The 26,362-nt window shown below is 38.2% G+C and overlaps 2 protein-coding genes across 2 annotated transcripts; both read right to left on the minus strand.

Annotated features, from left to right (window-relative positions):
• Nucleotides 1-7,189: 7,189 nt before the first annotated feature.
• Nucleotides 7,190-12,226, minus strand: LOC127656489 (PR domain zinc finger protein 13-like). The gene is made up of 4 exons (XM_052144837.1): nucleotides 12,086-12,226; nucleotides 10,186-10,317; nucleotides 9,978-10,098; nucleotides 7,190-8,643 (listed from the first exon to the last, which is right to left on the minus strand). The coding sequence occupies exons 1-4, from the start codon at nucleotides 12,224-12,226 to the stop codon at nucleotides 7,190-7,192; spliced, it is 1,848 nt and encodes a 615-aa protein (XP_052000797.1).
• A 7,100-nt stretch (nucleotides 12,227-19,326) lies between these two features.
• On the minus strand, nucleotides 19,327-24,310 carry LOC127656492 (glial fibrillary acidic protein-like). The gene is made up of 11 exons (XM_052144840.1): nucleotides 24,090-24,310; nucleotides 22,713-22,866; nucleotides 22,026-22,175; nucleotides 21,621-21,740; nucleotides 21,430-21,525; nucleotides 21,208-21,342; nucleotides 20,871-20,981; nucleotides 20,562-20,672; nucleotides 20,341-20,465; nucleotides 19,880-20,143; nucleotides 19,327-19,501 (listed from the first exon to the last, which is right to left on the minus strand). The coding sequence occupies exons 1-11, from the start codon at nucleotides 24,308-24,310 to the stop codon at nucleotides 19,414-19,416; spliced, it is 1,575 nt and encodes a 524-aa protein (XP_052000800.1). The 3' UTR covers nucleotides 19,327-19,413.
• Between the last annotated feature and the right edge of the window lie 2,052 nt (nucleotides 24,311-26,362).

Genomic DNA, 26,362 nt, shown 5'->3' on the forward strand with positions numbered 1-26,362 from the left:
TCATTTTCAGAACATTGTGGGACCAAAGACAAATGTTATTTTTGGGATCAAATTGGGACATTCTCTTACGTCTCCTGAAAGTCATTTTCTGAATGCTTTGCCTGGACAAAAATGGGACCTGTTGCAAACGTGATAAATCAAGGTTATAATGGCCAATATTTGGTGGATTTAAAGGCAGACATGTAAAGCTTATAATTTTGTAGAAGCACGTACATTAATTCTTCTGTTTAAAGTAGGGCTGTCAATCGATTAAAATTTTTAATCGAATTAATTACATGATGTCCCGATCAATTAATCTTGATTAATCGCATTTAATCGCATATACAAATATTTGCTGAGAAAGCTGAATATATATATATATTCAGATAATTAAAATTCATTACATTCTTGTGGCAGAAGAGTTAATCATTGATAAGACAATACAAAAAGCGACTTTAGAATACAATGTATTGTTTACTACCATATTATTGAACATAAGCCATTGGCATACAGTTCACAGATATCCATTTCACAAGTGAATTTGTCAATCAGTTGGAGATTTATTATGAGGGCTTGTTTATGGACCCGTCAATTTCAACAAACGTCAGACATGCTTATGTAGCATCTCGGGTGTGTTGCATCATAAACATAACATTTTTGGGTCACTGTGTCAAGTTAAATATAGTTTAATACTTAGAACACATCTTGAGATCCCTTAGTTAGAATTTGCACTCCATCAAATGTTTTGAATGCAAGAACCTAACGCATGTTTGTGTTGTGTGTCTGCCGGATGGTTGTTTTCTTCACTGTATAAACTGCACGTTGCCCAAACAACTGAAATTTCAATTACTTCCCTCTGGAGTAAAGAGGTGGTACTACAAGCTTGCATTTCTCAGGAATCTTCCTTATTACAATCTGGGGGCATTGAGATTAATTGCGCAAATTTTTTTAAGGCGTTATTTTTAATAAACTTAATCACACTGAATTTACACGTTAAATCGACAGCCCTAGTTTAAAGTTGTTTAAATCATAAGTGTTGCGGTCGTTAAGGATTTTAGTGTTCACGCTTTTATGTCGTCATGTCAACGAAGTTGTAAAATTGGAAATAACTACTCAGAAAATGAAAGTAAGCCATTTTTTATACTAAAATCACATTAACGTGCAAACTTTTTCTGTCTTGACTATTTTTGAAACAGGATTTTTGCTTTTTTTTTTTTTTTTTTTAAGAAATGGAGAGACAAGTTGAAATAAGTGTTTGTGGTAATCAACATAATGCTACAAATGCTGCTAATTGAGTTTGAAGGAGCACTCATTAACTTTTGTCTTTGTGTCTTCTTGGACTTACGCTGACACCTAGCGGCTTGGATGCAGCATTATTTAAAATCAATCGTTTTCAGTTTCAGATGCCATTGTAGAAATGTAGTATTCACAATCAGCCATGATTACTTTAATCAATGAGTGAAAGTGTCAAATAACAGGATGCTTACTGAGTGTGGCAGGGCGGAGGGAGGGGCTTGACCGTATTGGGCTAATCAAGCTTCCGAGAGGGATAAAGGTCGACTGCAGAGGATCGTGCGGGAGAGAGAGATAGTTTACGGACATGTCCGTCATGTGTGTGTTTGTTTAAGTTTTACATTAAAAATATTATTTATATTATCAAGCCGGTTCTCGCCTCCTCCTTTCCATTGATCCCTTTAAACTGGTGCCGAAATCCAGGAAGAAGGAGGGATACGCCATAGTAGAGTTCTCGCCACTACCGTCCACCCCAACGGAGCAGCCGTGGCCATCTGCCGGGGGACGAGGAGCCCGGCTGCCTGGAAGAGGACGACGGCCGCCGTCCGCGAGGTTTGAAGGGGCTCCTAACCGACCGCCTGGAGCGGTCAGGGCGGGGTTATGATGGACTTCAGAGGATGAACTGATGCCAACTCCAACCTGCATCACTTCGGTCTATTGATGGACTACGATCTTGAAACACGGCGGGGTTTGAGCCCGCCGACCGCGAGCGGGGAGGGGCTCACTGCCAACGGCCTGGAGTGGGAGAACCGCTACCAGGGGCGGGGGAGACCCCTTCTGTTCCCTGAGAACGCGGCGGGGCGTTCCGTCCGCCAGGTGCTAGAGGTCTGTCTCTGATCCGCCCGGAGAGGCGCGGCTGTCGTCCGATAGAGGGTGGAGGAGTGGCCGAGGAAAAAGCTGCTGCAAATCAGAGAACTGGCGAGTAAGAGTTTTTGTTTTTTTCATCTCTCTCTCCTCTCTCTCTCTCACTGCCGCTCTGCTTTGGCCTTTTCCCTCTCTTTTAAATTTTACAGTGGTTTTTTGGGGGGTACTACACTGTTACAGGAAGTACCCCCCCCAGTTTAATTATTTCTGTTTCCCTCCCCTTGTCCCCTCCCTCGTCCAGGTAGACGGGGATGACCTGCCGGCAGACGGGTCTTAGGGCACGCCCTCCCTCAGGGAAAGGGGGGGGGGGTGTACGTCATGCTGGGGAATAGTCTCCCAAACACTGTTCGAGATGCAGACACACACTCTCTCAGTTTAAGTCTAGACTAAAGACTCATCTTTTTAGCCAGGCATACACCTAATTTATCCTCCAACCCACAATTAGGCTGCTTCAGTTCGGTTTGCGGAAACCAGAAACCAGAAACCGTGATCATGATCTCTAACTCTGCAATAAATTTAATGGCATCTATGCTTACATCTTTTTATTTGTTTCCCTGTCTCAACCTCGGGACTCCTATACTGAGGTCACCAGAACCGGCTGGATCCAGCACCATTCCTGCTTCGTGTTGGACTCCACTGCTACATGTCGCTGAATGATGATGACTAAATGCAGCCGGTGCCAGCCATATATCAGTTCAGTCTATTATGATGGACTTCAGAGGATGAACTGATGCCAACTCCAACCTGCATCACTTCGGTCTATTGATGGACTACGATCTTGAAATGGAATGCATAGACTAACTATTGCCAACAAAAGCTTCATCGGCCAATTAACAAGGACAATTGCATCTATGTGAACTTCTGCAATTAACCAAGATGGACTTCAAAGACTGTGGTCAATAAAATTGACTTGACTGGGGGCTCCCCAGCCTGAGAGAACGAGGGAGGAATGTGGCAGGGCGGAGGGCGGGGCCGGGTCGTGATCCTACACACCCGGTCCCGTATTAGGCTAATCAAGCCTCCGAGAGGGATAAAGGTCGACTGCAGGGGATCGTGCGGGAAAGAGATCGTTTACGGACATGTCCGTCATGTGTGTGTTTGTTTAAGTTTTATATTAAAAATATTATTTATATTATCAAGCCGGTTCTCGCCTCCTCCTTTCCATTGATCCCTTTACACTGAGATTAAGCCAGTAGTATTTGGCTGGTCTCATGTGCGGACCCTCTCCATGTAGAATAAAACAGCATTTATAAGTTTACTGATATGAGTCTTCAGTGAGTGAGTGGTCATTATTTATTACATACAGTATATTGCAAAATTACAATTCATGTCTTCAGGAGTTCAAATTTTAATGTAGGAAACATAATTGAGTGCACCTTTAACTTGTATTGAACTGGAATATTCCTTTAAAGTAACAGTTCACCCAAAAACAAAAATTATCTCATAATTTCCTCACCCACATGCCATCCCAGACGTATATAACTTTTTTCTTGGACTGAATACAAACCAAGATTATTAGAACTCATCTCTGTATGTCCATACAATGCAAGTAAATGGTTGCCAGAACTTTGAAGGTCCAAAAAGCAAATAGATTTAGCAGAAAAGTAATCAATATGACTCCAGTGGTTAAATCCATATCTTAAAGAAGTGATATAAGTATGGGTGAGAAACAGATCAATATTGATGTAATTTTTTAATATACATCTCAACTTTCTTTGTGCACCTACTGGGAAGTTAGGAGAATTTATAATAATAAAGGATTTAAATATTGATCTGTTTCTCACCCACACCTGTCATATCACTTCTGAAGATATGGATTTAACCACTGGAGTTATGTGAAGTACTTTTAAGAAGAAAAAAAAAGTCTTGCACTTCTGGGATGGCATGAGGGTGAGTGAATAATGGGAGAATTTTCATTTTGGGGTGGACTATCACTTTAATAATACTAGTACTGTATTCCTATTGTAACTTTGGTACTTTCTTATTGCCCTCTAAGTGCTTAACTTATCTTCTTTTCTCTCTTGTGCCGAAGAGCTGCCTAGATATCTATCTTATGGAGAGTTAAAAAGAGTTGTTGGCTTTCAGTGTTATATTCCATGTTTAATGACCAGCCAGTCTTATAAGAAAACAAATAAAATTCCAATATGTTGTGTAGTGGATGGGTGGCGAGGTGCAGACGGAAGATAATGAAGTCATTCTATGGTTCTGTTCCGTGACCCAGCTGTCAAGGGCTGCAATACATCTCGTTTCCTATTTGTATGCAGTTAAATTGCCAGTCTTGTATATTTGCTATTGCAAAATTCTTTGTGTACCATCTATACATTGAAGTTTGTGATATCAAGTACTTTGCTGAAGTAACAAGGCAAAAGAAAAACAGTGCATTTACTGTTTGTAAGATTATTTCAAGTGAAATAAAGTTTTTTCATATAAAAGCTGTACGCTCATTGTAGAGAAGACCTGCATATTTTACTATTTATGAATCTGATATTCAGATAAGCAATTACATGGGGTTAAACAAATATTTGTGCATAATATAGGCTAACTGATATACACTCACCTACCACGTTATTAGGTACAGCTGTACACCTACTTATTCATGCGATTATGTTATCAGCCAATTGTGTGGCAGCAGTGCAATGCATAAAATCATGCAGATACGGGTCAGGAGCTTCAGTTAATGTTCACATCGACCATCACAATGGGGACAAATGTGATATTACTGGTTTCGACCTTTCAATTTACAGTGTTGGATATTACTTTTATTGTTTTGTTCAATTCTCAATATTTTGCAGAGGTGTTCATGTTTTGCCAAACCTCTCTATCTCCCAAACTGAGTGAAAAGCCAAGAGTCTCTTTAGCAGTCACTCTTTCTGGTGTCTGTGTTAATGAACGGCACTAACTGATTCCAGCGGTGGGAACTGGGGGAGGGGGTGAACGTGTTTTTTCTGGACCAGATCCAAGGTCTATAATATTAGCGTTTAAAAAAGAGTGAACAAGTGAACAAATATTGTACTCCCCGAGGAAAAAAGGATGCATCATTTTATACTTTCACAAGCCTTCGCGCGTTATTCGCCTTTTTAAAATAACAAGATTTGCAGTTACACAGATGCTCGTTTGTACAGAAATAATTACACATGAGTATAAACTCTTTTATTGAATCAAATTCAACTATAAAAGATAAAAACAATTATGACCAGGGGCTGATGCCATAACCTGCAGCCTGTTTTATGCAGTACCTTGAAGACACGGAGATGTGGCTGGTAACAGCCGAGGCACTGAAAGAGAAAGTCACACATGTTTGTGCCACAGTGTGAAGAGCGCTCAGGCGTTTCCACAGAGGAGATGAATAATGCTCTGTTTCAAGGATACACCAGTGTGGAGAGGGACAGAGAAAGAAATAATAGGAGAATACTGTGTGGATGGAGACTCCTTTTTAGTTATTTTTTCTATTTTTTAACGCAAACCTTAAGGCGCTATTTATTTGTTTGGATTTGTTCAAAACGAGTATCAGTTTATTCGTCACATTGTAGCTGATTAGTTGTAAATAGGTTAACGTAAATATTTGAAAGCCGATGTTATAGGCCTACACATACTATTATGGAATAATATAGGCCTATGTTGATTGTCAGTAAAAAAAAAAAAAAAAAAAAAGACTTAAAGCCCTAAACAAATGGACAAATGTTCTCACAACTCATAACATCGCATACGAAACCATGATAAAGCAGATTAGTATTTAAAAAAATAAACAGCCAGTATTACAACATATGTAATTTAGTCAAAGTATGACATGCATATTTCTGTATAATGGCCGAGACATTCCTGCAGAAAGCAATTTCTTGTTTAGAATAGATATTTTTTACATGTAAAACAGACAAAAAAAGAAAACGAATAACATTCTGCGATGAGAGACCACCATTCTAATATGCATGTGCTTTAGGAATAGAGTCTGTGCTATTCACATTTAAATTACGTTATGAAAAAATATTCTTCAATATGGAAGTGGGGTGTATAAGTGATCAGTTATTAATTCCGACCATATCCTATACTCTTTTGAAGTTATTTGGTCATCTAATGTCAAATCATTACATCAATATAGATATTTTTCGGATTTGGTATTAATAGGATTGTGTCAACAAACAACTTCCTAAATTATGTCAAATAGCTGTTTCTCGCTTTAACTGCATCGATTGTCTCTGAGGATGCGTCTCTTAATTGTCTCAGAGACTTCGTCCCATGACGATTTACTAAAGCGTGCACAAATGACGCTTTCAGGTGTACCAAGAGATAAAAATCACTCCGCAATCCTCGAATAATATCCTCCAGTTAAAAAAGAAATCGTATTAAAACACTGATCAAAACCTCTTTTTTTATGTATTCCATTTTATTCAAAAACTGACAATGAAATTTATTTGGATATGTTTGAGGAAAATAATGGTCTTATACAATATCCTATCAATTAATAATAAACATAACACCCACATCTCATGCCACAGAACGCCATAATTACATTTTTACAATAGTTTTCCAACTAAATAGAGACACCAATATTTCTTAGAAACACCAGCTTATATGTTTATTGGATACAAGTGTCCGTTGTTCACCAAATGCAATATTTACAGAATGAGTTGAATGTTTTTTGGCTATAAAAAGTGCGAATTAATTCCAGTACGTAGTATTGAATTTAATAAAAGGACATTTTCAGACAACATTTTTAAAGGAAAGGAGGAATAAATAAAAGCAATTGTTGAAGCAAGCGCACAGTGCCTAAATGCATAAACCCGTCTTTATAAAGTGCAGCTCCACATTGGGGGTGCTGAGATGTACTCAATATCAGTAGGCTAAGTATGTTACATTATGAAACTGTGCCTGAAAAAGAACCAAATTCTTTTTTCTTTCTTTTTTTATTGACTTTATGAACATTTGTTGTTCATTCTGCAAGGGTTTTTACAATATATATTTTTTAAATTAAGCAGTCTAATTTCAATCAATATGTACATGCATAATTTAGCTACATAAGAGCAAAATACATTTTATGTGTCCATTAATTGGTCCATTAATCATTATTTTTACTCGATTCCTGGTCGCTCTGATCATCTGTGAAGCAAACGTCAACGTCGCTGTCATTGTCGCTTTTTTGCTCAGCATCTTCGAAGATTTTGTCATCGGATTTTTTGATCGTTTGACCTGGATGCCTTGATTTGACGTGCCTTTCCAAATCTCGCCTGCGCACGAGCACTTTCCCACAGAACTCGCACCTGTAAGGAGTGTTTCCCTCCGCGTGCAATCGGATGTGCTTGTTGAGATTGCTGGGATCACCAAAGGGCCTAAAGCAAACTTTACATTTGAGTGGTTTGTACCCTGTATGAGTCCTCATGTGAATCTTCAGCCCGTATTTTCGAGAGTATAGTTTGCCACAGTAAAGACACAGATGTCCCTTTTTGGGTTTGCCCGAGTTTGGGTTGGACGTGGGCATGGACTCCAGCCTTGAGCGGTTTTTCTCTACGGCAATTTCAGACAGCTGTTGCGTGTGCATGGCTATCTCCCTGTCGATGTTCGTGATTGAATTCAGATCTGGATTTAGAGCAGGTGCCCCAAAATAGGACACAGAGTCTTGGTATTTAAGCAGATTTCCAAAGTGAAATTTTAGAGGATAGTATGGTGAACTGTACAGGAGCTCTCCATTGTAAATGGTAAATGGCATGATGGGTATGTTGCAGTCTGCATTGTATGATTTCCCCCCATCAAACTGTGGCAAGGAGAACCTCTCGAAATGAAAGCCGGTAGGTAGTTGGGAGTAACGCGTGGGAGACAGTGCAGAGTGCATTCGACTGTCAACATGCTTGAATGCAGACGTCTCCTCAAAATGTGGTAGTAAAGGAAACCCACGGATAGAGTTTCCACAGGGAATCACAGGAGGTGTGGTATCCATCGGGTGCGTGCATTTTGAGGGATGGACATTAGGCAAAGGTTCATTCAAGGAACGCACTGACTTGATGTTTCCTAACAGTTTATTGAACCCTATACCGTTTGGTTTTCCGTTGGACTCATCATTTGCGACCTCAGCTGGGGAGATCTTTGAAAGTCCCATTGGTTTGAAAGCAGAACGGACGCCGGGATGGAAGCCCATAAGCACAGATGATGTCCCACCGAGGCCCAGCATGTGTCCAGGGTTCCTGGCAGAGGTCACACTCATGTCAAGGGCTCGGTCCTGCTCCTCTGGGCTTGGCTTTTTCGAAAGGCCCGCTTTATTGGCGAATGGTGATGTGGACACTGCCCGTTTCACAGAATCGGACATTAAGATGTTGTGGCCATTCCTCGGAGAGCACGAAGTATTCGGGATATCCCCAGATTTCGGAGATCTGTTGAAGTTCTCGGGGCCTGTCGCTTGCTCGTTGCTCACAAAGCTCCTACCAGTGCTCAATGCACAGTGGAAATGAACATGGGCTTTCAGGGTGTTCGGGTATTTGAATATTCTCCAGCAATACCAGCAAATATAGCGCTCCTCGCCTGAAACATAAGAAAGAAAAAGCAATGAAAGACCATTACTGTCAACTCCAGTCCACTACGTTATAAATGTCTTCGTCACGTTGGCACGACACCAGTTGGGCAGTCTGGGGTCAATTATATAGATGTAATGATTTTGTAATCCGCAAAACCCTGTTGTGTATTGTTACCATCAAAAGAGCAAGCGCCGGCCCAATCTGCCGCTTACTAACCAATAAATTGAATAGGGACTTTCTCTGTGTGCTTTCCCGCAGAATTGATGGCAGCTGTTGCTTGAAATCGCAAGTCGCGTATAGACAATGAGGCTGGCCCATCTGTTGACGCTGGAGAATTGGAAGCGTATGTCAAGGACCGCACCGTGTATGGGCCAGAGACCGGCGCTCACAGTAGCCTACAGCGTCGCAAATCAGGGCAATATACAACCCACATAAAAGTTTGCATTCAGTAGACAACAATACCTTGCGCAGCCAGCTAATTTACCGTAGAGCACCTTTTTTCAATGTATTTGCTTTTGAATACATTAATATAAATGACTAGGTGACATTTGTTAACCTCTTCCCCTTGCTGAACTATACTGCACGCATCGGCCCCTTTGGCTGTCCAGGAGAGAACAAACAGGTTTAAATGCATTAGAGTATAAAACGAAATAATAAGACAGATCATTGGAGATAGTATGCTGATCATATGATCAATCATCCGCTAATGTAACAGATTGGACTCCTGTACCGTATTTGTGAACAGGGTTACTCTTAAACTCAGCTCAATAGTTCTGAACCAGTCAATACGAGTTACCACAGACGACAGACCTTTCGATTTAATAACTAAACAGAGATAATCTGAAAACATTCTCAGCTACTAAGCCTATTAAATCGGATTTGAATAGTGGGATTTGCCTTGATTCTGCTGGTGGCAAAATTATTTAAAAACTGCTCGGACATAACCAACCTTTATTATTATTATTCGTATTATTGATGGATGGATGGATGGATGGATGGATGGATGGATAGATAGATAGATAGATAGATAGATAGATAGATAGATAGATAGATAGATAGATAGATAGATAGATAGATAGATAGATAGATAGATAGATAGATAGATAGATAGATAGATAGATAGATAGATAGATAGATGGATGCTACACTGTGTATAACTGCCATGCATAGTTTAAATAGACGCTTTTATTGAAATAGATTTTATTGAAAAATATCTTCATATTTGTATGAAATTTGTAGAGTAATGTGAAATCTCTGTGGTTGTTCTATAATATTTTTTCCAATGCTTATGTATTATTATCATACATTGTGTAAACTAACGAAAAAAATTGCGTGTCTCACCTTTTTCGTCATGTGTTGGAGTTGCAGTCGTAGGAATGTCAAACCATTGTGCCAGTGAGTTGGAATACCAAACGCTCAATTCTTCCCCAGTCTGAATTTCTCTCAGCACACGATAGAATACCTTTCGAGAAGAATCAGGATAAAATATTACAAACATATTGCAATTGAAAAAGTTCAAATTAATGACATTATTTTGTTTTTGGCTCACCTGTCCTCCAGGTAAATCCGAGACTGCCTCGAGGTTCTGTTCTTGACTGTTTCTGGCCGCGCGAACTAATCCAATCCAATCTGAACCCGCACTGCCAGACTCGTCCACGAATTCCCCCCTCACCAGGCGAATCTACAAATACACAATTTAACATTAAAAACCTGTTTTATTTAGCTCGTAACGAAAGGTACAATTTTAAATATAAATATTTACTCATTTAAATTTCATAACAAATTTCCATAAAACTGAATTGAAAAATCTTTAACCAATTAAATTAATAAATGTAAAGTTTTGTTTAATTGTATTTAGTTAAAGATTACTCAATTCAGTCTGATGGAAATTTGTTATTAAATGTCAAGACGTAAATCGTAAAAATAGGCCTCTTTTCTTCTTCTTTTTTTTTTTTTGTTGTTGTTTTTTTTTGTTTGTTTGTTTGTTTTGACTGCATAGCTTTTAGTCAAACAATTAAATGAACTTTCCATATAAAAATAAATAAAAAATAATATTGTGTATTCTAATGCTGCCCGTCTGTTGAAGCTGTATGTTTAAAAATAAAAACAATTTCTTCTAAATGTTAATGATTTAATATGTTTTTCTATTATTTATTTATTTAATTTCTTTCTGTCCTTCTTTTATTTATCTGTTTTGTTTTTACTCCTTGTTAATTATGTCACCCCAAGGTATTTCAAACGTGCGTTAATGTCGTTTTTATTCGGTCTATTAAACAATGGCGATAATTTTCAAGGAACAGGCCACATAATTGAGTTGATATGAGAAACGAATTTGAAGAGTGTCAAAGCATTTCTATTCCGTTCAAATAAATTAAAGATTAAAGCGTGACATTTGACACGGAGATTGCACCTGATGATCGCCCATGGCCTGGGGCGTTGCATTTATGCGCATTAATCACAGAAGCAGACAGCGTAAAGGGCTCCAGTCTATTTACAACTTATTTATAAAATTAGATACCATAATATATGAGACCTATTACATCCCATTGATTTGTCCTAAATTTTGACAGTAACGCATAGGCCTACAACTATTTTAATTGTTTTTCGACAGTTAATAATATTAACATTTATAATTTATAAAAAAAATTGAACTGAAATGCAAGAATGACATCTAAAGTATGCTCATTTTTGATTTCATATTGAAACAAAGATTAAATTTTTAATCTGTTTCCAGATTGTAAATGTTATCAGCAATTTATTATCCTTGCTAATTGAGGTTACTGTCTGATTTATGTTATGGAAAATAAATGGTACATCGGAATAACCTGCCCGCAAGCCTGTGAAATTTGAAGGGGTAAGGGCATGAAATCTCGCACAGGAACTCAGGTCACCCTATTAAGGCGGTTAAGTAAAGACATAGACTGACAAGTTGTCTTGCTAATATAGCTCAATTATTTCCAATCTGACAGCACAAACCAATTAAAAAGAGGGTGCTTTATGAAGAGTGACAGGTCAACTCAAGACTTGGAAAAAGTAAAATGTTCTTGAACTTATTTTTACCTGCATAAAAAAAGATATATTACATTTAGTTTTTAATGATTTTGTTTGTTCTCTAAAACTGTATAATACACTATTATTATTATTATTATTATTATTATTATTATTATTATTATTATTATATTGTGGGCAGTTCTTATTAGAAAATCTAAAACAGTTTAGAAAAAATGAAAAAGTATACTTAGAGATTAGCATACATTACAGTACTACATTGTAAATTATTTCTATTTTGTTTAAAAATGACGCACACTCAGTCCTTGTGGAAACAATCTTTAACGTTGCTTTCTTAAAGCTTGCTGCATTTTATAAAAGCTTAAAAAAACCGAATGAAACTCAAATCTCATAACAAAAACGTGTAAAGGACACGTCGAAAATAAATAAAACTAACTTACTTTCTTTTTGACTCCAACTTCCTTGCGGTCTGAAACATACTTCCCGAGTTTGAAGATGCCCCGGACTGGTCCTATCCGCAGCCCGGCTGGGATGCTGCAGTCGGCAAGCACACTGATAGTGGGTGCCCGAGACGCTTGCATGGCTGACTCTGTGTGTGTTGCTGTATTAGAACCGGGAAGACCAAGCAGCCACTGATTGAGATGAGCAGAGTGCTTGAGATGAGGACAGACTAATATCCGCCCGCGAAGTGACGCGGTGGCGTGTGTGATCCGGCTTTTCTTATGGTGCAGTAAGCAACCCCTCGGCACATTAATGCGCAAGGGCGAGCAGCGCGCGATGAGAGAGTTGCGCTCTTTTAGCAGCTGTAGAACTCTCCGAAGTGGTCACATGGAGACTTTCCCTCACCCTCACGCATAATGAACCGCTCCAAACGGTCAAGAGACAATAGGCCCAGCGACCTTCCCATCCCCAAAATCCAATTTGTCAAGGGCAGAGAAAGGAGAGTGCAGAATCAAAGGTCTGGCGCAACCATTAATCCTCAGCATGTGGCTTTGTCCGCCAGACAGTTCCGATATTTTAAGTGACAAATACACTGTATAATTTCTCCATAAATTCTCTCCCTTTCATTGTTCTATACAAACCAGTTTTTGGAAATCAGTGACTACTTTAAATCTACTTGGCTGCATCCTTTTAGGTTTTATGTACTTCAAAGCTCTTTATTCTTTCCCTGGCTGTATTGTGTGTTGCCGTTTCAACAAAAGGAGAAGGAATGTTTTGGAGACTTGTTAACTTCTATTGACTCCCGGCGTGTGCCGTGCCGAGACCGGGCAGGTACTCAACGGGAGAACCAGCAAAATAGGAGCAGCTTTCAAAATAACCACCACCTTATCATTTCACACTTTCTTGACAACAGGTCACGTATCAAGGTGGTCACATTCAGTATTGATGAAGCATCCTTCAATGCTCTGAAATTAATGCAAACATAAGGGTGACGTTGTCAACGAAATCTTGTGCAGGATGATACTTTCCAATATTATGAATATATTATATAGGCCTATATATGCAATAACCTTTTTCATTCCCACTCAACTTGCAGTTAAAACAGCATTTTTGGCACAGTACTTGATTTGCAGTTTACATTATTAAGACAATGCTCGTTTGAGGAAACTAGCCTGTTACTAAACATATAATCACAATTTCATTTATGTTAAATTATCAGGTTTATGTTATATTTTTTTGTACTGACATGTGACAGGAGGGCAGAGCCCATTGCTTTCACACAAGGCCCTTGGGTATCATTTGAAGTGAGTCCTATGGTATTGTTACTTCTGGTTTTAAAACTTCATTTGACCCCTTTGATCGTGGGCCTCATTGACTGAATAGAGGGCAAGGGTAAGAAACAAGAATTTGTGGGCGATAAATTTAAGCCATGAACATGTCCTGCTAACCTCTGCCCTGGCGATTCGGCGATGACACTCCGCTGTAATTGGAGAAGCAGAGGTGGGATCTCTTTCTTCAGGAAAATGTACCCCACTGGTCCTTTCTGGGAGCTCTCTCTTTGGGCTCCTTAATGAGTCAAAGAGCGTCAACGACACGCGAACAATTTTTGAAAAGGCGCATGCAAAGGCCGGCTGTGTGGTGGGTTATTTATTAATGTTGCCATTTGTGACTGGTTCCCATCCGCTCTGCAAATGCGAGTCCGGCCTCTATACAGCGCTCAAGCCAGCCGGGCCGATTCTCATTCGTGTCTTGTGTCTTAAAGTTGACGTTTTCCAACTAATAAATTGTGCACAAAGGCGGAAACGTGGACGTTTTCTTTTCTGCTCTCTTAACAGGGTAAAGCAGGAGTGAAAGTTATCCCAAAGTGCCCATTGGAGCACGCTGAGCGGTCAAAAACTCCGCAAATGTAGTGTTCGGAGCAAATGGGATGGAAAATTTAATGAAATCAAATAGCTTGAACGGTCGCATTGTCCGGTGTCTTTTTAAATAGCACATTAATTACATGGTAGCAGCTTTATTTGGGAACAATATTGTGGACCCAAGCGGGGCATTCCAGAACTTCCAAAAGGTCGGATTGTGAGATTCGGAAGAAAAGTGTTGGTCAGGTGGTCAAAGCATTTTCTCTGGGACTCAGCATTACAATTTGAGCTAAATGCGGGATTTGATTTAACATGTTGCCAAATAATGAAGCATCTAGGGTAACAGCGAGTGTGTGAAGAACCGTGGTGTAAAGGAGCAATGTCCCACCAGGGGTTCCATTCATGCGTCCAAACAGTGCTTGAGTGCCAAGTGTTCACTACTCTATCAGAAAAGTACACAATGCCCAAGCTCTCTAGAAAACATTTTTTACGCCAACCATAAACTCTTTGCCCTTAACAGGCAAAGCTAACTTTCTTATATCCCCATTCCTGTGGCTTTGGGAATGCAACGAAAGAGCCAGCCTACGTATGCAACATCATTTAGTGGATCGTGTTTATTTATTTATTTTATTGGAGACGGTACAACAAGTTGTAAAGTCGAGTGTAATGTAGGCTTTTGTGTTGCAAAAATGTTGTCTGTTTTTTTTACATAGACCAAAATGTTAGGTTAAAAATAACACATGCCTATTTTAACGCGCTTAACCTACTCACTGTTGCTGCGGGAAAGTGCAACCTTCACAAAGGACGGACCAGCTGCGTTTCAGTTAGGGGATGCGGGTGGGACATTAGTGACGCGATTGAATAGTAATTATGCTTGTATGGGAGTCCCACCAGATGACATGATTGGGATTTTAACCCAGACTAATATTCAAAGTCGTATTAGAAAGTGGCGAGATAAGTGGCCACTGATTCAACTCTGTTCATGCGTGCTCCCATTTTTAAATGCTCTCCAAAGAAAGGGGGCTGCTTCGTTTCAGTATTCAAAGCCTGAACAAAGTTAGCTCTGGCTTTTGAACCGAATTTCCCCAACTTTGACGCTCTTGTCCCCTCTGAAAAGGCCCATATAATGGGGTGTAAACTTGTCTGAATTGAAATGTTTCGGTGTACCTTATAAATTCATACCCTTTTCACTCGAACGCGCAAGAATGAACCTTCAGTCTACCCGATTCTCTCTGCCGTCGAACGCATTTACTGCGAGCTCTATTTGTGAAGTTCATTTTTAGGCAAATGTATGCAGGGAAGGTTTGTAGTGAATAGCTCTGTGTGTCAGCCGGGCCTAATTGGGATTAAGGCACTAAAACCATATGCAGAAAGTGTCAGAATTTCTCAGGTTTTAGCGACCGTTAACTTTTGCCCCTTTTGATCCTCAGATCATTTGAGTGGACGCTGGGAAAAAAAGATGGGGGTGTTTTGTGTGATGGTATGTACAGACAGATCATTAGTTATTCCATTGAAGGTATTCCCTTGTTAATTCAGTCTCAAAAACATTTTGAATAAATTTGGCTCCTGCGTAATATTGTGTTGCTGCTGGATGATTAATTTAGCCATTCAATATTCGTTTTGGTAATGGGTAAATATGTGGATCTGGATTGCCTCGCCTTACTCTTTGTGTCTATTTGTATTTTGTGGGGAAATGTGGCTTTAAAAAAAACAAATATTTCAAAGCTCAGACAACTTGGGCCTTGCATGAGTTTTATGGAATATAAGAATTTATTACATAGAAAATTTCTTTTCTTTCAAACTTTATATGTTCGAGTTGTCTGAAGGCTGCTTTTCGATTTAAATAAAGATATATGCAGATAGGACTAGACAATACAAATGTAGAAAGTTAGACATTAAGAAAACAATAAATTAAGAAAGAAAGAAAGAAAGAAAGAAAGAAAGAAAGAAAGAAAGAAAGAAAGAAAGAAAGAAAGAAAGAAAGAAAGAAAGAAAGAAAGAAAGAAAGAAAGAAAGAAAGAAAGAAAGAAAGAAAGAAAGAAAGAAAGAAAGAAAGAAAGAAAGAAAGAAAGAAAGAAAGAAAGAAAGAAAGAAAGAAAGAAAGAAAGAAAGAAAGAAAGAAAGAAAGAAAGAAAGAAGCGCTGATTTGTATTTATTTTAATAAGTTGTATTGACCAGGGATTTCAATTTGCAGCGTGCAGTATTAAATGCGAGTGTGGGCCTGGCAGGACCCTGGATAGCTCCAGTCTTTAAAACGGTGAAGGTCATTTGGCCACTCACTCAAACGCCAGTTAATTATATTGATAATACATGCTGCGCATGTAGCCTACACTGCTCCAGAGGCAATTTATTTGTATCATCATGTAATGCAGATATCATGAACTTTACAACGCACGTAGCTCGAGATGCGCATTGCATGACTGGCAGAAGGCACACTAATGATATGAATCCACGGCAATGACTGGAGACTGTCTGTAGCTCGCTCATTAATGGGCAGGATTGACATTTCTGGGTTTTCCAAAATGCCCAGGCCATTTCTCAGAAGAAACAATGCAAGGCACGTACTGGCAGTTAATTGCGCCTCCGTTTCGGGTGGGATGAGCTTGTGGAAATGATGACCGTAACCAAAATAGTAATGAGAGTCTATTGATTAATCCGATATGTTCCAGACCTTAAATCGCCTTGGTGCTGTCAGATCCAGGAGCGAACTGGGATGAGATATAAATGGTTATAATAATAATAATAATAATAATAATAATAATAATAACAATAATAATAAAAACAAATATTATTATTATTATTATTATAAATATGAGTATAGTATTAAAATTTGTTTCGCGTTAAGCAGCGGCACAAAAAGCATTTAGGGAATCATAGTATTGGAAAATGTCTTTAGTCTTTAGGCCCATTGAAAATAAAATGGTCAGATGGCGCGATAAAATATAATGTTTAGACGCAGATTAACGACTGTAAAGCCGTTTTAACCTCTTAATCCGGCGTAATCCCTCTTGCTTCAGACCGAATTGTTCTTAATGTAATCATAGATAGCACATGATTCTTTCAGTTCTGATATGTAACCACAAAACTGAATGAATACTTCTAAATTTTTTCATAATTCAATTAATTACATGCTACTTATGTGTGTGTGTGTGTGTGTGTGTGTGTGTGTGTGTGTGTGTGTGTGTGTGTGTGTGTGTGTGTGTGTGTGTGTGTGTGTGTGTATTTATCACTTTGTGGGGACCAAATGTCCCCATAAGGATGGTAAAACCCGACATTTTTGACCTTGTGGGGACATTTTGTCGGTCCCCATGAGGAAAACAGCTTATAAATCATACTAAATTATGTTTTTTGAAAATGTAAAAATGCAGAATGTTTTCTGTGAGGGTTAGGTTTAGGGTTAGGGTTAGGTTTAGGGGATAGAATATAAAGTTTGTACAGTATAAAAACCATTATGTCTATGGAAAGTCCCCATAAAACATGGAAACACAACGCAGTGTGTGTGTGTGTGTGTGTGTGTGTGTGTGTGTGTGTGTGTGTGTGTGTGTGTGTGTCTATTTGCTTGTCTTGCAGACGCAGTGCAACTGGTTTATCTGTTTATTCCTCCAGTAAGATTTACACAAACCCTGTGACAGTAAAGAGGCCTTTGAGTCGTTCTGTCTCTTGTCAGATATAGGCTTGCTTCAATATTTAGACTTCTATTGCTTTGATTAATATGTTTTGGCAAGAGTGCACATTGTAGTGCTTATACCCTGTGCAGATTTTTGTATTTTGGTTGCTGTAGACCATCTGCTCACATGATTGTAGTTTTCAGTTGTCAGTGCTCTGGGTCAGACAGATTCATGATCTGAAATTTGTTTGGACTCGTATCAGCATTTCAGATACATTTAAAGGAATATACCATGTTCAATAAAAGTTAAACTCATCGACAGCATTTGTGGCATAATTTTGATTACAACAAAAATTATTTTTGACTTGTTCCTCTTTTTCTATAAAACAAAATTTATATTTCTATATATATATATATATATATATATATATATATATATATATAGTAAAATTCTGTGTTAAAGTGAGACACTTATAACGGAAGGGTGTTGGGCCAATCCATATAAAAAACTCACTGTTTCGAAATTATAGCCACAAGACATGAGCAATGTGCATGTTATCATGATTTTAGTGAGATAAAATCACAAATTATCCTTTTATGTATAAAGTTATATTCAATTTTACAACTTGTTGCCATGACAACGAAATTCCCTAAACATAATAACCCTAAAATTACAGTAAAATATTATGATTTAAACAAATTTACACCTCAAATAATAAATGAATTTTAAATGAAGAGTGAATTTAAGTTCTTTCTAAAATTTAAACTTCACACTTATGTTTAAACCCTCCAAAAATTGGCCTCATTCACTGAGCCTCACTTTACCCTAAATGTTTGCCTTTTTTCCCCCTTTTTGTTATGGACATTATTCCGCAAATGATGTAGATCGAGCTTAATTTGTACTGAACCAGGAATATTCCTTTAATATTGACACATGACATGATACTGACAAATGCTTCCATGTTAATCATTAGATGAATGAACAGCATATATAATTTGGAGAAATGATTTATCATGAAAAGATGATATTTGCAACCTACTGACACAATTATGTTTAAAGAGAACCCAAATATGTTAATGATGTGAAATGTGAAAAAGTTCTTGTTTGCAAGAAGTGTGCCAACTCCACATGCCATGCTTTACAAATCTGTCAGGATTTTGTGAGCCACACGCTTCTTTTACCAATTATTTACAGTTTATGTAGTTTTATGCTCAAGTAATTTAGTGCACATCTCACATCGCAGTTCTAGACAGCGTGAGTGTTTGGCATATTCCAGTGGGAGCTGATCAGAATGGATCAGATGCAGATGAAGAGGGCAGATTTGGATAGAATGGGGCCATACAGTGAGTGTGGCTTCACGTTGTGGCAGCAACATGTAAATGATGGGTTGGGGTTCCCCTTTGGCTAAAGAATCAAGGTGATAGACTAAGCCTGGAGTGACACACTCACACTCCCTGCATTCTTTTATGTTGTATTCCTGTCTAATCCTTCCTCATCGTCTGTTCTCTGCACAAACTTAAGACGCCTGCACCATACACCTGTTGATTATAGTGAAAAGCAGTATCTGTAACTGTATGTCTGTTTGTATCTTTGTAAAAGTTTAATATGTTTTTCTATTGGACACTTGAGTGGTATGTTATTTTTTTACATTTGTGGATTTTTATGAACTTCAAGAAGGAATCTTGGACAGATGAAAACACCTCAAAAATATGTGATGCTCAAAGCTTTATTTCCAGTTGCATTCTTGTAATGTAAGGCAAAATCTTAGTTGGCAAGGCACATGCATGCACATTAGAAAGATTATGTGATTTAGCACATCTGAAGGCATTTTGTTTCATGTTCGACGAGCAGGAAACACCACTACTCATCATCATCTGCTGCTCCAGAGATGGAATAAGATTTCTCCTGTGTGCTGCTCTCCAGTGTGTCATCATCTGTTTTAACTGTTCTGAGGAAAAACAAAAGTGGAACCCCAAAATATTAGTTTTACAGTTTTTTATTTGATCAAACTTTCATAATAACTGATTTTCAAAGCTCTGCTATAGATTTCAGTGGTTGCCCTTCTTTGTTAATTTAAGGTGTATGGTTAAAATGCTCAATTTAGTTATTTATATTTAGGGGGGCTTTTGTTTTACAGAGACTTTTTATTTACAGAGATAGTTGAGAGGACAATGAATCATGGGGGAAAAAAGAGGGGCAAAGGGATGGGAACACAACACAGTCTGGACTTGAACCCATGTCTCCCATGCAAGCACCATGGTTCAATGTGTCAGAGGACATGCTCTAACTGCTACACTTCTAAAATAATGCTTAATTGTAATGTTACCTCATGAGCACAGTCTTCCTCTCAGTCATCTCCACAGCTTGCTCTTGAGTGTAGTCAAAAGTGGTGCCTGGGCCCCCAACCCCCCCAGAGAAGCCATCACCAAGACCTCTGCCAAGACCTCTGCCCACTCCATCTCCAGCTCCAGCACCCATGGCACCTGCAATGCCAGCAGCTCCAGCACTGTGGATGCCACTCATAAGGGACATGGTCTGCATGCTCTGTACCATTGTACTCAATCGAGAGTCCTCACCCTCAATAAGCTTCCTATGGACATCCGTTAAGGAGAAAGGATTTAAGAAAGCAGTATATGTGTTAAAATTATTTCATTTTGGTATTTTTTTAAGTTGAAATATATCTACAGTGCTCTTTGAGTCAGCAATATTTTTAAGGTCCAAATTGTTTTAATTCATTTTTATTGTATTTATTAAAATGGTTAAAAGCCAAGGGCTATGAAGTTGTACCTGTATGTGGTAATTTCAATCTCAAGGCCCATTTTAACATTGAGCAAATCTTGGTATTCACGCAGGAGTAGAGCTGTCCTTTCCTTGGAGGATTTGAGCTCAATCTGCAGGGCCTCAATCCTTGCCTGACAAGAAGAAAAAAAGATTTCCTCAGTGTAGTGCTGTGTATATTGTACTTTGTATGCAGGTCAAAGCATGATTAGGTTTCACTGGCTTCACACCTGGAGTTCTTCTAGTTCTTTTCTGTACTTCTCCTGAGTCTCACGGATCTGTGCTTCCAAAGCCTCGTTTTTGGTCTTCAAAGACTCCAAGTCACGTTCTTTATTTTTAATCTGGATATATACAGATCCAGATTTATGTAGGTTACATAAAAATGTATTTATTTATTTAAAATTGAGTACTGTAAATACATTCTTTGTTATTTTAGTAGTTGTTGTAGTAGTGATAATAATAATCATAGTCCACACACACACACACACACACGTATTTAACATTTATATACCATTATCAAGTTTGTTATTAAAACTTACGTCCTTCTTTGAATTGACAATTTCCTCTCTGACGCTTCGAACCTTGTCCACAGTTTTTGTCGTTTTGTTGTTGAGGTCGTCGAATTTAGTTGTGTACCATGAATCCATTTCCTTAAAAATAAAAATAAAAATAATTATATATATATATATATATATATATATATATATATATATATATATATATATATATATATATATATATATATATGTTATTATTATTAATATATCTATATATCTGTGTGTGAAAATATTGCAGAATTACTAACTATGTAAACAAGTTTTCACACCTCTTCCATTTTATTGGCAATAATAATATTTGCTTTAAAATCTTCTCCACCTGTAAATTCTTTGCGGCAATGTCATCATACTGGTGTTGGATCTGCTTAAGAGCGGCTGAGAGGTCGGGAAGGCTGTAGGTGTCTCCGGCTGTGGCGTGGGTTGCGTAAATCTGTTTCATAAGATCGTCGATTTCCTGAAAACCAAATATTAAACATGGAATTTGGAAGCTTTTGTTTTGTTTACAAAGAAAGAAAATGTATTATTTCTGGACATTAATTACCTCACTGTGTACTCTTTGGAGGAATTCAAGTTCCACTTCCAAGTTTTCCAACTGCTTCTCCAAAGCAATGCGCGCGGAAGTGGCGGCGTCCACGTCCTGTAGAGACGTTAACAAATAAGGGATTTTTATTCCTTCTTCTTCTTCTTGCTGAATGTCAATGTTATAATAAGACTACATGATTTGAACCATACCGGACGGAAAGCTTCAATTTCAAGCTCGGCTTTCTTCCTCATCTCTACAGCCTCTTCATATTTAACCTTCATAATCTCCAGATGACCCGCCATAGCATCTTTCGCAGCAAAAGCAAGGTCCTTATAAAAATAAGGAAATAAATGAAGGTATTATTACATTTAGACTATTTTTCCCCCCTTCAACGCAAATGATCACCTCAGGATTGTTTATGCATAACATTTGACATAAAGCCTTTAAATTGTCTGCATTTAGCCTATAAAACTCCATTATGGATTAGACTATTATGGATGGACTGGATGAATATTATTTAACTACAGTAAAGACTTAGTAGCCTACATTTTCTTTTAAAATATTATATTATGCTTCAGAACTGTTAAAAGATACATTCAAATTATTATAGCTACCCGCTGCACTCTCATTTGGTCAGCCAGCCTCTTCAGTTCCTTGAGTTGCTCCTCGTATAACAAGCGGAGGCCGGTGGGCTTCAAGAATCGATTCTGGAGGGCCTCAATTTCCGTCTCCAACAATTTGTTTTGCTGCTCCAGGGATCGGACCTTTTTCCGAAAGAGAATAGGAAAGCAAAATACGTGTTATGTGCAAATTCTCTGCATGCTCTATGGCCTCTGCCCACAGAAGTGCAAATAATTCGCTTTATCTCCTGAGCCAGCAGTGGCATTTCCACACTGCCAGTCTGCGTGACCCACCCAAGCATGGCCAAATCAGACAAATTCGGTCAGAGATGGCTCTTGAAAATGAGGGTTGTTTCTAAGAGGGTTAAATATTAAACAATAAAACATTTGTGATGGTTATTTCGGTTCACCCGTCACTTTTGATACCTTTAATGTTGTAATGTAGTGTAAATACATGTATACGTTTTGATAATAACATAGCTAGTGTGCTGGTAGCCTATTATTGCGAATGTAATTAGTTATGTATAGCCTATGTATGTGTGACATAGATTATGTTAGATAATGTAGTGTAGTCTTAGTATTATTTTTCGTCATTCAGGTTTATCCCGGGTTGTAAAAAAATAAATACAAAAAAATAATTAAATACAAAATTGTCAGCTCAACAGAGAATGGTGCGCTTGCCTTCTCAATGTATGCTGCCAGTCGATCGTTGAGCAAAACCATCTCTTGTCTCTCACTGGTTCGTGTGCTGAGGAATTCACGGTTTTCTGCAGCAGCTTGGTCGATATCGACCACTGAACCGCCTCCAAGGACACAAATGGCACCCTTTCCGACACTGTAAGTAGTTCAGATTGATTAAAATGTAAAAAGTTAAAACACTGTCCATGCAATGTTTAGGTAGCATGTGGTCGATATGTCAAGGAAGATGCATTTATTTCTCACTTCAGGTTTTATTAGTCCTCACTATTGAGAATAATTGCGACTGTTGTTGTGTGTGATTTCTAAAGCAAATAACTCAAATAAAAAAAGGTTACTATTAAAAGAAAGTGAAGTAACCCTGAATTACAGTTTATTATGGACTACAAGTTTAATATTTTGTTTATTATGTATGCTCAAGTGTACCAAATTTGTTTATGTAATACAAAACTATTTTCCATAATACTTATTAATAATCATTATTATTATTGTTTCATTGTTATAGAATCAAGAGTTTCTGATCATGAATAAAAATAAAGGTAATCGTGGAACACAAAAGGACACTTTACACTGACTGAGCACTTTATTAGGAACAGTATGGTCCTAATAAAGTGCCCGACGTGGTCTTCTGCTGTTGTAGCCTATCCACCTAAAGGGTCGACATGTTGTGCATTTTGAGATGCTATTCTGCTCACTACAATTGAGTGGTTATCTGAGTTACCGTAGCCTTTCTGTCAGCTCGAACTAGGCCATTCTCCATTGAACGTTCTCATCAACAAAGTGTTCCCATCTGCAGAACGGCAACTCACTGGATGTTTTTTGTTTTTGGCACCATTCTGAGTAAACTCTAGAGACTTTTGTATGTGGCAATCCCAGGGGATCAGCAGTTACAGAAATACTCAAACCAGCCCGTCTGGCACCATCAATCATATCAAGGTCGAAATAACTGAGATCACATTTTTTCCTCATTCTGGTGGTTGATGTGAACATTAACTGTAACTCCTGACCAGTATCTGAATGATTGTATGCATTGAACTGCTGATGATTGGCTGATTAGATAATCGCATGAATAGCTGTACAGGTGTTACTAATACAGTGGTCAGTGAGTGTAGGGTACATCTTTGTGTTATAAAGCAAGTTGTTTTGTAACAACAAGAGGGTGAATAAATGATAAAATAATAAAAATTTTGGGGTGAACTATCCCATTAATTAGAAGTATCAAACAATTCTCCATGTATCTTCAATCTTTATCCTAAAGTTTCCTTCTATATGCAGATGTTCTGCATTGTTCCACTGACATATTTTTAGGAGACATGCAGTGCCATTACCAGTGCATATATACAGACAGAATGGGTGGCTTACCCAGTCATGAGGGACCGGCTGCGTGAAGATGAGATGGTCCTTCGGCCAACTGCCATGTTACTGCTGACAGCGGTGGGATAACGGGAATAGCTGGCTGAACGGCTTGTTCTGACATCCCGTCTGATGGGAGAGGGGCTGCTTACCCTCACCTGGAAAGAAGAGGTGCAGGCGTCCTCAAAATGGCGGCGATAGGACGAGATCCTTTCAGGGCTGCGACTCATCTTGGAATAGTAGCTGGGTTCAGTTCTTGGACTCAAAAGCCTTGCTGTGTTGATTTTTCCTGAGGTTCCTCACGCAAGCTCTGCTCACAAATCCACGCTCTTTGCCTAGAGGTCCAGGCTTCTTATACTCAGCCCCAAACATTAGACAACGCTTTTGGAATGTTGAGCCTCTGCACTATTGAGAAATGGGCCTGTCACTCAAACATCTGTCAGGGTCTTGAGAGGTGTTGAATTGAGTGGAATTATGAGGCAGCAAGGGTATATTAGTCTGTAGGTGCAGCTATGATGTGATATGGTTTGATATGAAGGGATTTTAATTACACATGCTTCTAGACAGGGCAAGAAATAATGTAATGGGGTCAGTCTGTGCAGAGAGATGCTCAGTGAGAGATGTGATATTAATAGACATTAATCTGCTCCCTATTTACATGGAGGTATTTGTAAAAAAAAAAAAATGGGAAGGGGATTAACCACAACGTTTCTCAATGGCCTGTCTGGGATTCATGTTTTGTCTTGAGATGACAAAAGGATGGGAGTTGTAATTACAGTAGTCCAATCTTTGGGCTATTTAATCATGTTCTAAAGAATCACAATTAATATGTATATTTCTGCTAGTGAATCAGCCAAACTTGACTATGTTCTAATTTTTTGTCATTACAAAATACTGTTGCTATTCAAAGTTATTTTGTATTGCTGACCAAATCTGGTTTATGAGATTCTTTCCAACTATTGAAGATTTGCCAGGTATGTGGGATGAGGGCGGGGTCTGTGTCTCTCAGAGATGTGAACAGTGGCTAAATGAGCTTATACACTTGGGCGTTATTTTACTCCTGCTATCTCATTCATTTACAGTACATTAGTCATCCCTGTAGCAGTGCTCAGACAGAAAAATACTACATTTACATTTATGCATTTGGCAGATGCTTGACCACAACCACAACACTAGTTGTGGTTTTATCAGCAATTTTAAGACTCTGTTATCTTTGTCCATTTCTACTTCTATTCAATCTGCAAGGCCTCAATCCTTGCCTGACATTCGTTGATGTAGTGCTGTGTTTATTATATTTTGTATGCAGGTCAAAGCATGATTATGTTTCACTGGTCAATTGTTGAGGTCAGTTCTTTGCTCAGTTAAACTAAAAGCAATATCTACATTTCAAATGTATCAGTGAGAAACAGGGCTTTATCAAATCTACATCTAATATTGATTCTGGTGCACATACTGCCTCGAAGACTAACCGCTATTAGTACACAAGAAATTCTTCTATGATTGTATAATGGGACTAACATGTAGAGCTCTTGTTGTCATTAATCACTGATGACACTGGAATTCACATAAGCCAGTAACAAAAGCACATGAAGTGCCATACAGATGATGCATGGCAGTACAAGGTATTGTTATTTATAGTCTCGAAATGGTTGAACATACAAAATAAGTGTTAAAGGTTTAAGCGTAGTAAATATTAATCCTTGAGCTTTACAAAAGAGCGCATTCAATGTTTCACCAATTAACAATAAGTTACTTTAGGACTAGTCCTATTACTGTTTTCAACAAGCTGCATGAGGTAACAAAAAAAACTAGCTCTTTGTCTGAACTTGATTCAATCAAGGACAGTGGTTCCTGTTTGAAGTTTTCTTAACTTAACATTACTATGTAATCTCCAAACAAACACTTTGTGTACATACCTAGTTGAATTGGGTAAATCTACCAAATTACGCATGTCAACGTAACTGAAATAAATCTATACTATTTCTTTATGTACTAAATTACTATTTGATACATTTGAATAAACAATACAATTTTCAAAGCTTAATAACCTGTATTTATTTAATATACTGCAATGATGATACTTCAAAGAACTCCTAACTAATATTTTAATGGCCTGTTTACAAAGTGATATAATGGCCTTTAAAGTTATCTCTTTTGCTTGTGACAAACAAGAAATACAGTATTTAATATGAGAAAATATAATTGCATTCAAATAAACCCATGATGCCCCTCGTAAGTAAGAGAGTTTCTAATGTGTCTAAACGTTGCTATATTATATTTCA

This window comes from Xyrauchen texanus, chromosome 15, assembly GCF_025860055.1.
Source record: "Xyrauchen texanus isolate HMW12.3.18 chromosome 15, RBS_HiC_50CHRs, whole genome shotgun sequence".
Lineage (NCBI taxonomy): Eukaryota > Metazoa > Chordata > Actinopteri > Cypriniformes > Catostomidae > Xyrauchen > Xyrauchen texanus.

What these genes read in the sequence shown, in the direction of transcription:
- LOC127656489 (XM_052144837.1), bottom strand. Translation starts at nt 12,226, where the DNA reads ATGCAAGCGTCTCGGGCACCCACTATCAGTGTGCTTGCCGACTGCAGC. An exon ending in CGGATTTACCTGGAGGACAG is followed by an intron (nt 10,099 to 10,185) that starts GTGAGCCAAAAA and finishes TCTTCTCGAAAG; the next exon opens with GTATTCTATCGTGTGCTGAG. An exon ending in TCCAACACATGACGAAAAAG is followed by an intron (nt 8,644 to 9,977) that starts GTGAGACACGCA and finishes CTTATGTTTCAG; the next exon opens with GCGAGGAGCGCTATATTTGC.
- LOC127656492 (XM_052144840.1), bottom strand. Translation starts at nt 24,310, where the DNA reads ATGAGTCGCAGCCCTGAAAGGATCTCGTCCTATCGCCGCCATTTTGAG. An exon ending in TCCAAAGAGTACACAGTGAG is followed by an intron (nt 21,343 to 21,429) that starts GTAATTAATGTC and finishes TTTGGTTTTCAG; the next exon opens with GAAATCGACGATCTTATGAA. An exon ending in TTGCCGCAAAGAATTTACAG is followed by an intron (nt 20,982 to 21,207) that starts GTGGAGAAGATT and finishes TTTATTTTTAAG; the next exon opens with GAAATGGATTCATGGTACAC.